Raw genomic sequence first — 13,074 nt, 5'->3', positions numbered from 1 at the left:
CCAATCAGTATCTTATTTGACCTGCCTGCACCAGAGGCCACTGCATTCAATAGAGCTGAATGCTGATTAAAATTCTGTTTGAAAAAACTAAACAAAATGGTGGGGTTGATTAAAGACGCCTTTACGAAATGGCAAGGTCTTTGAAAGCCTGAGAGCCATTAAAATAAGTTATTTCAACCCATCTCCTATAGCTTTTCTCAATTACAGCCATTTTGAAAAATTCATAAAGGCATAATTCTGCCTTGAAATGATGAATAACATCTGACCAAATAAAGGATTCAATTTTGGTACAATAAAATGCATAAATAATAAAACTGTATCAATCATTTTTGAAATCATGACTATGAAAACAATCCAAAACTAGCATTCCCTTCTTTTGTTGTTGTTGAGATGGAGTCTTGCTGTGTTGCCCAGGCTGGAGAGCAGTGGCCCATCTCAGATCACTGCAACCTCTGTCTCTTGGGTTCAAGCGATTCTCATGCCTCCACCTCCCAAGTAGCTGGGATTACAGGCTTGCAGCACAACGCCCAGCTAATTTTTGTATTTTTATTAGAGATGGGATTTCGCATGTTGGCCAGGTTGGTCTGGATCTCCTGGCCTCAAGTGATTTGCCCACCTGGGCCTCCCAAAGTGCTGAGATTAGAGACATAAGCCACTGTGACTGGACCAAAACTAGCATTCCCTTTTTCCAGTAAATTTTCAGGTACATAGGAATTGGGGGTGTTAAGAGTACTGCATATTTTAAAGCATAAAGAAAAAGGCCACGTGATCCATAATTACTTAAAAAGTCAAGCATATCATTTCCAGGAATATATAACACTTAGACTCCATCCATACAAATGGCTAGCAGTAGTATGAAAATTATCAAACAACACCAACTTTTATAGCTGTCTGTATTAATAACTTCTTTATTTCTAACTTATTGTCTTCTTTATTAGAAGCTATCACATTTTATCACACTTCAAAATAGCTTTTGTTCAGTGTAGCAATATATTGTGCTAATTTTTTTTTTTTTTTTTTTTGCAGTGGAAAGAGTATATGTTTTGGAACCACACAATTCCCAATTCCAGTGTTTCCTGGAAAATCATTTAATTCATATCATAAAAGTCTCATGATCTTTATGAAAAGATGTCCTTGGTAGTCATTCATTCAGGAATTGTTTGCTCAGCTTCCAGTTTCCAATAGGCACTGTGCTTGAAATTGCAGATCAAATTTTGAAAGATTCAGTCCATATGTTTCAGCAGCTCATAACCCAGTCAAATGTGAAAATTCAATGATGTTACATGAAGTAACATACCTGCTCCAAGCCTAGAGTAAATTGTAGTGGTTCAAACCCCCATGATTCTTTCTGTGTTCCCAAGGCTGCTAAAAGGCTTTGCTATCTTTATGTTTTGTTTTCTAGCCCTTAGTCAGCACGCTAAAATGATCTACAAAGGCAACTCCACTTTGCTGAGAACCTGCTGTCGATCTACTAATCTAATGACCTTGAAAGCCAGTTATTACACTGCAACTGTGAAATATATAATAATCCCTCAATTAACCAGGATGAACCTAAAATGTTCTGATTCAATTAATTTACTGCTTAACAGAGTTAAGTAAAAAACCTGTTAGTTGAATCCTTCCTGAAAATATATTATTTTCTGCCCTAATAAATACAGTTAACTTGAAAATAATGTGAGCAAGTTTATTTCCCTACCAAGAGTTAAGGCAAGGATTTTCACATTTTTATGACATCTTGAATCAACACTATTCAGTGGCTGACAGATAGCATTTGACTCCATAGAACATTGTTTGGGATTACTTTTTTAGCATCATAGAATTTTATGGCTCAGAGACATTAAAAATCATTTAGTTCAATGTTCTAATTTTAGACTTGAAGAAAATAAAACTCAGTGAAGTTAAGTGCATTTGCCTTAGGTCACACAGTTAGTAGCAAAATCTGAATTAATACTCAGGGCAGAGGACTTCTAATCTACTAGTATGTATTTTTCAAAGTATTACAGATTTATAAAATATAGGAGATTGATATGAATTCTGATTGACTGCACAGCACATCCTAAAAACTGCCTTAGGAATAGAATCTGTTTTATGTCATTTGCCTACTTCTGATAAAAACCAAGAGCACAATTTCTTAATTTTGGTTGCTTCCAGTTAAGACTTTTCTTGATTTTGATATTACCACTATTTTGAAAATAGCTTGTATTTTTCTATTAGCATTTGAAAATTAAGTTAGTTAGTACACTTCTTACTTAATTGTTAATAGAAGTGTAAGTGCTGTTTCATAAACTCTGCTGTGCAGAACACCTAGGCACATGGAGTTCGTTTTGAATGGTATTTTCACCACTGTCTGATTGCCCTTGTTTTATGGTGTCAAGTCAGACAGTTAGCAATAGTTGAATGTAGTTTATTTTCTCATAGTATAATATTTAGAGCATTCAAGAGCATGTTAAGTAAAATGAATGCATACACAGTGTCTACATAAATGTAAATTTATTCATAATCAAGAGCAGAATATTTTCTATGGCATTTATCAAAGCAAATATCCTTATATAGGTATTGCTATAAAATGAAGAGTGTGTTTAAAACAAATAGGGACAATCTCATGTTTATATTCAGTTATTTTCAGATGTGCTATTAAACTTAAAAAAGATTATATTTCATCAAAAAACAAAAGGAACTACTGGGTATAAATTCCACAGTAATATCAAGGTCTTTTAAAAGACCTTTGTGTAAAAGTGCTATTTTGCATTTAAAAAAATGCTATTGTCTGTCTAAAGGAACCTCTAAACTACGTTGATTCTGGGGTTTTATTAAGTGACTGTTCTGAGACAGCAGCATAATGTAAACTGGAATGTAATAACAATCAAGAATATTTGGTGGTCATTTACACTTTTACAAATATAAGATCTAAATTTTCATACTGTGTTTTTTAAATGAATACAAATGCCACAGGGAAATAACCTGGTCAATCCTAGCACTTTAGAAAAAGTTCTTAACAACTGTGATGTTCTGCAAGTAATTTAAAAAATCCTGATAATCCCAACTTTGACTTGGGAAAATCTACTGACTCAGATTGTTAGTCTATCATTTTGCCTAAAATAAAATAAATATGTAGGTATTACATCAACAGAATTCACATTTACGAGGGGAAGTGAGTTTTCAGTATAAATAACAATACATGAGCCTTTGATTTATTGCTTTTTCTTAAGTGAGAGAGAAAGAAAAGATGGGACAAAGGGAAGAGAATAAGAAGTGCTAGGGATGGGGACAGAGAAAGTGATGGAAATAAACTTACTCCCAGCTTGATGAGATATTTATTACCAGGTAAAAGGTACCGTAGCATATGATCCTGGAAAAGTTCTGTACTGTTATAAATGACACTCCAAATTGTAAAATCATGTGTTTGATTTGAAATATATAATATATAGCGTTCCAGAATCCCACTGATTTTTCTTGGTTGTTTCCACCTGGGAATGGTAAAATACAGCATTATTATCATTCATTCAAGTCAAAACTGATATATGCAGGATTTTTCAAAGGACACATATAAACTTGGATTTGTGACACTTTTTTTTTTTAAAAAACACAAATCTCAAAACTGATTCATCTAAAATAAAATACTAAAGTAGTTATCCAGTGCCAATCCTGAGGGGCAAAAAGAAAATAGGATATGGTTCCTTCCCTCTGGTTACTTGAAATTTTAATTAGCTAACAATACAAAAATGTCTAAGTGAGTATTTATTTTGAATTTAAGCTGTAGAACAAAAACTGTAGAATGAGAACATCTGAGAATTTAGATATGGGGAAAAGAGGGCATAGTATAATTGTCCCAGAAAATCCAGGAATCCAACACAGGGTTAATACGTAATCATGGAAAACAGTGAAATGGCTGATTGGAAGGGCTAAAATAATCAGGCAGGATTTCTTGACTGAAGTTTAGATAGATAAGATTTTATTACTAACAGATGAACTGGATTTGGATAGGTAGAAGGAAGGACAGAGGGCATTCAGATGACAGTTACAACGTATCAGTAGAAATGAGAAGGGCAAGTCATAGAACAGACAGTAAATTGTTAAAGTGAGAAAGACTTGAGTTGTGGGGAATCTTTTTTGGCTAAGTAATGTGGCTTGGCTTAGAGGCACACGAAGCCAATAGGAGAATTTAGATATTGAACAAGGAGATGTGAATCATAATATATTTCAGCTTGAATGAATGTCATAATCCATTCAGTCTAAACTCTTATTTTACAGATAAGAAAACTGAGACCAAGAGAGATAAATATGAACAAGTATTAACGCTTGATAAGAGAGATCTATTAGATCTTAGTTCAGCACAATAGCACACCTTATACCTCATTTATTAGGAAATGGGCAAGAATCACTAATATCAGAAATCATCTGAACATGCCTATATGTGAAACTTCCTTTCTGACACCAACTGCAGGAATAAGGGAGTAAGATGTTCCTGGTTTATACTAAAAATATATACATACACTTTCTAATGCCAAATTATTACAAATAATGCCCCATATATAAAAAGTTCAAGGCAGTCATGAAAGTGGTTGGTTTTTCCTTTATTGAAGTTTGCATGGAATCTGTATACTATGTAGCTCAGCCTGATTGCATAAAGACAAAATGGAAATTAGGCTGACAAGTAATAATCAAAGGTTTCCAGATCCACTGAACTAATCACTTCTATGCATTTAATCACAATAAAATTAATTTTATGTCACAAGCTCCTCCCCTGATTGAATTCACTGAGAGTCTTGCATGAACCAGCATGTGAGAGAGACAGCATTTGTACTTACTGTACATATATAGTTCTAGAATCCAGGACAGTCAGAATTGGGGAATCCACATGTTCTGGTGGCAGCTGCGCTGTGTACAGTAGGACCCGGGAACTGTTTGTACAGCCCACATGTGTGCATGCACTGAGTAGAAACTGGTGGGGTGTAAACACTGCTAAATCTACAGGGTAGGAAGAAACAATAATTTATTTAGCATTATACTTCTTATTGAGGAGATTTCATTCCTCCGCTGTGTAGTCCTACCTCAGAGAACTATTAAGGTAAAGCTTAAAATATGCATAAATAGCCATAAAAATCAATAGCAATATTATATAGGAGGCTTCATCCCTTAAATATACTCTGGTTATGTTTAAATAGACAAGTGTCAATCGAATTCTTGCTTTGACTTTTTCATTTTAACAATTTTACTGTTTTCTTGAATGTTTGTGACCAGGTAAATCATTTGCTAAGTTTAGTCTTAGTTCAATGGTTCTGTTTAAAAATAAATGAGATATTTAAATTATTTTAAACCATATTTGAAGACAACAGGAATTGCCTTTGAAATGCAAATACATAGTTTGTAACAATGACTTTGAGCTTGTAATTCTGTTCTTCAGATTCCTTTCTTCTCCTGTCCACCACCTATTATTTGACCTTCAAATTGTGGAAGTGCAGTGCAGGTGACTGTTGGGGTGACATTCCTTGCTGTCACCCCAGCACGAGACGAAGTTATTAGCCTCTTCTTTTTCTCTTTGTACATACTTTTAGTTTAACACTTAAAAACATTACATCATGACTATCTGATACACTAAATACCTTAAGAGCAGGAATGGTAATATATTTATTTTGCATCCTTAGTATGTAGCACAATACCTGGCACAGTGTAGGTTTTGAATATGTGTATCTGAATGAATGAGTAATTAATGAATGATGAGCTAGGTCTGAAATATGACCATGAGAGCTCTACTCTTTCTAATGTGATATCCATTAGAAAGACAGACAATATAAAATACCAGGGAAATAAGAGTAGTACCCTAGGCCAAAAGAATCTCCCCCTCCCCTGAACTTCCCTGGTATTTTATATTGTCTGTCTTTCTAATGGATATCACATTCTCTTGTATTAGATTAAGCTAATCTGTAATATACTAACTCAATTCTGAAATATTCTGAACACTTCATTACACTTGGTAATCTAACTTTGGTTAACGCTCAGTCAGGTGTACCAATATTGTCATTGATACTGTAACACTACTAGAAACAATTATTATTTTCTGAAATATTTTTAAAATAAGTTAGTCACAATTTAAGTAACACATATTCTTAAATCTCATTAACCATAAACCATTACAATTCCATGTTGAAGAGATTAATGAAATGTGACCTAATTCAGGCAAACAGATTTTGCATTCTACTGATAACAAAAGTAAACTGGGGAAAGAACACTTTGATTTTTATGCAAAGTGTAATCAATTGGTTAAACATGTAGGTCACTAGAAGAGAGATTAAAAAAATAATTTACAGTACATACAGTTACCTTAGAACAAAATTTGTCAACAAGAAGAGACTCTCAATGCTTTTGATTAGACCTTGTTTTCTTTACAAATTCTATCCTACAGGGATGCAATGGTTGCAAGTTGAGATGGGGCACTCCCAGTCAAGGTAGTCAGAATACATGCTTCAAGGACACTTTGAAGCTGCTGGTGAAGCAACGTGGCATTGCCAAGGACTGCTGAGAGATGGCAGCAACAGTCGGACTATGTGTACACAACTGAGACAGAACTGGGGTGCCTTCATTTGGACCAACATTCTAGGAAACTTACGAAGTTAAAAACTCATTGGAGCAGTGTCCTCAGATGCTACCAAGAGAGTAGACTACTATTACTGAGAGAAAAGCAAAACTACCAACAGGGCCAATCTTGGCCAAAATTAAATGTGTTTATATGCTAACATATTGCATCTGATATTCCCCTCTTCCCTTCATCTTCTCTCTCTGGTGACCTTTCTTCTCTTTCATTGTTCTCATCTGTCTGAATTCCGTGTCAAGCCTGAAAAGGAGAAGCTGGGGATTTGACTCTAAGTTCCGTTGCAGGAGCAAAATCAAGGAGGTCACCAAGCCTAGAGGAATTCCTGATGGGTAAGTCAGTACAATTGGACAAAACCTATGGTGTTTGAACCGAAAACACATCTAACTTTCTGAAAGAACATGCTCCAGCCAGAAATTATATTCCCTGTGGCCAAATCCATGTGACTCTGAAATATATAACAGCCATATCAGATTGTCTTAGCCACAACTGAGACTGGATGCTACAAAATTCTTTGGCCAGTGAACTCTTTGGAGTGCGATTGGTTTTCCTTCTTTCCTTCATTCCACTTTGCTAAGGCAGGGATTTAGCTGCCCAGTTTGTAGGTGGTGAAGAAGTTACTCCATTCGAAAAAGGCCTTATACTTGCTTGCATATGTTTCCATGGTCCAGACTTTCAGATCTGGAACTTAGGCATCTCAAGCTAGGACTTAGGTATTTCAAGAATGCATTATCATAGTAGCACATATCACAGTGCTTGCTTATCACAGAGTGCCCCACTTACCTTTACACTGTAAACTCCATGCATTGAAGGTGACTGTGATCACCTAAGTCTTAAACCCACACAGAATATCTGCCTCAGATGGAAGTAGCTTCCTGAAGCAAATAGTTCAAGGTTTATCTGTGCTTTGATTCTTCCAAGGACTGGGAAGTGTCCATTTCTATAATAATTGGGACTTGGGGAGCGGAGTCAAGACAGGAAGTGAATTTACTTAGAAGGGTTAAGTTGCTTGAGAGGTCTGGAATGGCTAGCGAGTCAGGATTGAAACAGTAAATACTAAACTTGTCAAGTCCTCCATTTCTAGTTAGGTTTACCTCTGTATTATCCAAAGTATTGTGAAGTTTGTCGGTAAGAAAGGGGTTGCATTTTAGAAAGTAGCATGACTTTAAAGTGAATGTGTAGCAGAGTTTAAGATGTCCATGCTACATTACATGAAAAGGGCTGCAGAAAACACAGAACAGGGGAAGAAGAATTAGAAGTTCTGGTAATTTAATAGGTAAGAGTCAGCAGAGGTCTCATTGGGAAGGTGACATTTTGGGCAAAGACCTGAAAGGGAGTGAGTATAAAAGCTGTGGGAATTTTGGGGTTGGACCACTCCAAGAGAGGGAACAAGCACAGCAAAGGGAGGAGAGACATGCCTGACACACTTGAGGACTAGCAAGGAGGCTGATGTGGCTGGAGCAGAATAAATCAGGAAGAAGTAAGTTAGGGATAATATTAGAAATTTAGTGAAGGGCCAGTTTGCACAGGCCGTGTAGGTCTTTGTAAGAATTTTGTTTTTTAATCTAAGAGGTTCTATTTAGAAAGCCACTAAGGATTTTGAACAGAGCTGTCATGCAATCAAACGTGGACTTCATGAGTATCACCCTGGCTGCTAGATGATGTATAGATGGTGGTGAGCAAGAGCATAAGAATATATGTCACTAAAGGGCTATTTCTAATATCAAGTAAGTGGAGGCCTATAACAGTCAAGTAAGAAACGGTTGGATTTCAAATATGTTTTAAAGGGAAAGCTAACAGGATTTCCCAGTGTGCTGTAGGCAGGGTATAAAAGAGAAGAGCCAGAGTTGACTCCAAGGCTTTTGACCTGAGCAAAGGGAAGGAAAAAGTAACCATTTTATCATTGGAGAGAGGCATGGAGGGGAAGATAAATAATTAGTATTATGAATGTCAATTAGACATTTGCTATGTTAGTTAGATAACCAAGAGGAGATTGTCAGGATATTTGAACAGAGGTTTGGAATTACAGGTAAAGTTAATGGCTTGAGATATCATTTGGTAAGCCATCATCATATAGATGGAATTTCAAGTGGCTAGGAGTGCAAATGGTGTAAGTGTAGACAGAAAAAAGAAAATGTATAAGAACCAAAACGCTGGGATACCAACATAAGAGGCCAATGAGTGAAGGAGCAATCAACCAAGGAGACAGAGAGTGAGCAGTAAGGTATGAGGAAAGCATTGAGATCAGAGCATCTTGAAAGTCAAATGAAGTGATTTTTTAAAAGCTAAAGGTGAAATCAGATGAGCACTAAAAATTGACCACCAGGTATAGCAATACGGCAGTCACCAGTAATTGTACAATTCAAGTTTCAGTGAAATTGTGGGCACCAAAGCCAGACCTGAGTGGGCTTATAATGAAATAGAAGAGGAGCTAGAGACAGTGAACATAAAGCACATTTTCAAAAACTTTTATGGTAAGGGAAAACAGATAAATGAAGCAATAGATAAAAGGTGAGTAGAATCAAGAAAAGATAATTTAAATGAGAGAAAAATTTATGTTGTTTGTAATGGGGTGACCCAGCAGTGAAGGGAAAACTGGAAGTGGATGAAAGAGAAAAAATGGTTGGAGTTTTGTCCAACAATATGTGAAAGAGGAGAATCTAGTTCAAAAGTGAAAGAGTAGAACTTGGAAGGAGACAATTTATAGTAATGGAGGGAATGCAGACTATGTGGGTGCCAATGCTGGTGGGTGGGTAGAGGGTAGCAGAGTCTATGGGTGTTGTCCTCTGACTACTTCAATTTTCCCAGTTAAAAATCAAGATCATCCACCAAGAGTGATCTTTTGATTCTTCAGGGAATACCCTGCAATGCCCTTCTGTTGCTCTTAGAATGAACTCTAATAATGGCCAATGAAATCCTATTTGACTTGACATCCTCCCCATTTTTTTTCATATACTGGACTAGACATTATTCTGCTCTTCTAACAAAACAAGTTCACACCTCTGGGCGTTTGCAGGTTCTGCTCCTTCTTTTTTTTTTTTTAATTGCATTTTAGGTTTTGGGGTACATGTGCAGAGCATGCAATACAGTTGCATAGGTACACACAGGGCAGTGTGTTTTGTTTGCTTTCTCCCCTTCTGAAATCCATTTTCTTCTTTTTTGTCCTTGGATGACTTTTTCTTATGCTTCAGGCTCATCTTTCTATGAGTGGTCTTTCTTGATAATTGAACAACATGGCCACCATCATCCCCAGGTTCTTGTCATATCACCTTGTTCAGTTCCATATCATAATTACTTAAACAAGTAAGTCATTTATGTCTTGATATTATATCCTTCCCAGGGGAATGCAAACTTCTTGAGTTCAGATAAATATTTTCTATCATGTTCACCAGGTTATCTCCAGGATTGGTGTGATGACTAACTCACATAATTTTACTTGTTGAAAATGAATGAGCAAGACCAGAACTATCTCTATGCCCTCTACACAGGCCGACACTTTTTCTTTTCTTAGAAATATAGTAATTTCTAAAAATGTTTTAAAGTCTCCAAGAATATAATGAATACAATTTCCAGGCCAATGGAGGGGTCTATAGTTGTAAGATAAAGGAGATTTACCACTAAATACAAGAAAAAGACAAAGCTGTACCTGTCTGAATGCCAAAACATAATTTCAAAGGACCAGTGGTTCATTGCAACAGAAAGAAACAATAAAAACAAATAAATCAAATAAAAATAAAACAGGAGACAGTGGTATACCAAAATGTTAACAATGCTTTTCTTAGAGTGAGTGCATACAGATGATTGAATTTTTGTTACATATATTTTTAAGATTTTCTGTGATATACATTTATATCACAGATGGAGAAAAAAAATAGCCACAGTTAATCAATATCAATTTATTATTTAAAAGAAGATCTGCCCCAAACCTAGTTAACGCATGCCCCATTACATCTCCGGTCACACTGCTTCTCTTCTCTATGACTTCAGCATTGGCTCAGCTTTCTTTTCAATCATAATCCCTTTTTGGCAACTCTAACATCCTCAATAATGACTCATCTCCGAATCTGGCTTTGCTTTAACTTCCTCAAATGCAATGCCCTTCACCTCTACTTCATTTATTCAATATTCAGCATAGTTACACTTACTACTTGATAATCTTCAGAATGATTTCCAAGATTCTAAATCTAAACCCTGCACTCTGTGACCACAAACTGGTTACTTCAACCTCTTTCATTTGTCACATTGATGCAATCACTCCTATGCCCCTACACAGTGTTCAGTCTCTTGGCACCTTCTTATTTCCAGAATAGTTGCATTTTCCTTGTTATGAAATTTGATCATTCATTACAAAGCCATATTCCTGGGTCCCATAGGGTTCTTCACATCTCCAGTCCTCTTCTACATGGCTATCCTGATTCTCAGTTCTGGATAAATCTTATCATCTTATGTCTGTAATACTTCTCATATCTCTAAAATGTTGCTGAGAGGTGCCACTGAACACACTGAAACAGTCTATAATTTTAGGTTTTCCAGCTTGCACTGGGCTCTTGGAACTGCTCAGCCACAACTGTTGTTTCTTTGTTTGTCTCTTCATTTTATTGGTTTCTTTTTTCCTTCTTCTGCTTTCACAGTTTGGCCAATTCTCTTGAGGATCCAAGTAAGGGTTCAGATTGAAGCCCTCAGGTAGAGCGTCCTCTTCTAAACTCCTATAATGCTCAGGATTTGTTTAATGGAAACGGAAATAAATCTGATTGTCATATTAACCTATTTTTTTTTCATCCTTCCCTGCTATTGACCCTATATCTTTTCTGCATTTAATTTTTATCTAAATGTCTCTCAATGATATGGTTTGGCTATGTCCCCATCTAAATCAATCTCATCTTGAATTGTAGTTTCCATAATTTCCACATGTTGTGGGAGGAAGCCGGTGGGAGATAATTGAATCATGGGGGCAGTTTCCCCCTACTGTTTTCATGGTAGTGAATAAGTCTCATGAGATCTAAGGGTTTTATAAGGGCTACCCTTTTTGCTTGGCTCTCATCTCTCTCCTGTCTGCTCCCATGTAAGATATGCCTTTTACCTTCTGCCATGATTGTGAAGTCTCCCTAGCCCATAGAATTGTGAGTCCATTAAACCTCTTTTTCTTTAAAAATTACCCAGTTTTGAGTATGTCTTTATCAGCAGCATGAAAACTGACTATTTCACTCAATTAAATTATATAATCAGAATTTAACTATAAAATAGATATTCTCCATAAAACAGATTGTGACTGGTCAGGAGGCAGAAAAACAAACAAACAAACAATCAAAAGAACTTACAAAATAATTGAGGGAAAAGAGAAGGCTCAGAGTTCAGATATAATGTAGGAGAAACAGGAAGTATGGAGTCTCCCTCTTCCCTAATTCAGATTTCCCAACTGATGGAATAAGGATAGAAGGAAGGAGAAATGTGCACGAGTACCAGAGTAAGGAAGGGCCCTGACCCCTGTTTTTTTCAAGGTAGAGTCCCAGGTCGGGGGCAAGATGGGAGCAAAAGGAAAGACTCTGGTGTCTGTATTCAGGCAGGGTCACAGAAAATCTTGCAAAGATTTCAGTTGCCCAAGTATGATGTGGAAGCAATGAGGATGTCCACTCAATGTGAAAGGGTTGTCCCAATAGTTATCCCTTTGCGCAGAGAAAGAAGGCATCTTGGGTAGCCACATTCCATATGCTAAGGAACTAGGTAAGACCCCAGAAGCTTTTATGTAATTAGTGGAGGTGCACGTATCCCCAAAGTGACTATGATTTACTTACTAATAAGTTGGATGGGAGTAAAGTCAGATATTAAACTGAATTATAGAAATAACATAACTGTATACAGAGATAGAGACATACATATATGTCTTGCAGACTGAAATTTATAAATGTTACACACTCAACCAGCCCCTCATCTCTTTGCTTATCATAACCACACAGCCAAGATTTTCAGAACCTAGGTACAATTAAAATGTTTTCTACATATTTAAGATGAGTTAATTCACACACACAAAGTAGTTTGTTAGGTCACATTTCTGGTTTGGGAAATCTGACTGCCATGTTGTTGCTACAACAGAAGTTGGGGATTTTCTTTTGGTTTTAAAAATCTGAAAACTGTAAACTTAATAATCCAAAGAAAACCACTCTGATTAAACAGCTTTTTTGACTTTCAAGATATTTTTATGCCTGTGCTATCCACCCCAAAGTGGAATATCCTCAGTGTATTTCCATAAGAAGATGAAGTGTTACTAGTCTTCTTTGAATAATGAGGCAAGAGAGAGAGAGCGAGAGAGAGAGAGAGAGAGAGAGAGAGAGAGAGAGAGAGACAGAGACAGAGAGAGAGAGAGAGAGACAGAGAGAGAGGAGAACCTAATTTGACATATGGCAGAGAAAGTTGCCTGCTGACCTGATTGGGAAATTCTTGGTAAAACAGGAGGAAATGATGACGGAAATGGGTAAATAAAAAATTAG

The 13,074-nt window shown here is 36.4% G+C and overlaps 1 protein-coding gene across 1 annotated transcript in view; it reads right to left on the bottom strand.

Annotated features, from left to right (window-relative positions):
- The window catches only part of USH2A (usherin), an 815,757-nt gene that overhangs the window by 389,070 nt on the left and 413,613 nt on the right, over positions 1-13,074 (bottom strand). Inside the window, exons 33-34 of the mRNA XM_002760516.6 lie at positions 4,809-4,968; positions 3,296-3,467 (exon numbers count right to left, since the gene is read on the bottom strand). Of these exons, the coding sequence (XP_002760562.4) occupies positions 3,296-3,467; positions 4,809-4,968 (332 nt within the window). The remainder of the gene's footprint in view (positions 1-3,295; positions 3,468-4,808; positions 4,969-13,074) is intronic.

This window comes from Callithrix jacchus, chromosome 19 (genome assembly GCF_049354715.1).
Source record: "Callithrix jacchus isolate 240 chromosome 19, calJac240_pri, whole genome shotgun sequence".
Taxonomy (NCBI): domain Eukaryota; kingdom Metazoa; phylum Chordata; class Mammalia; order Primates; family Cebidae; genus Callithrix; species Callithrix jacchus.
Note: the sequence above shows the minus strand (reverse complement) of the source record. Positions and strands in the feature narration are given on the sequence as shown.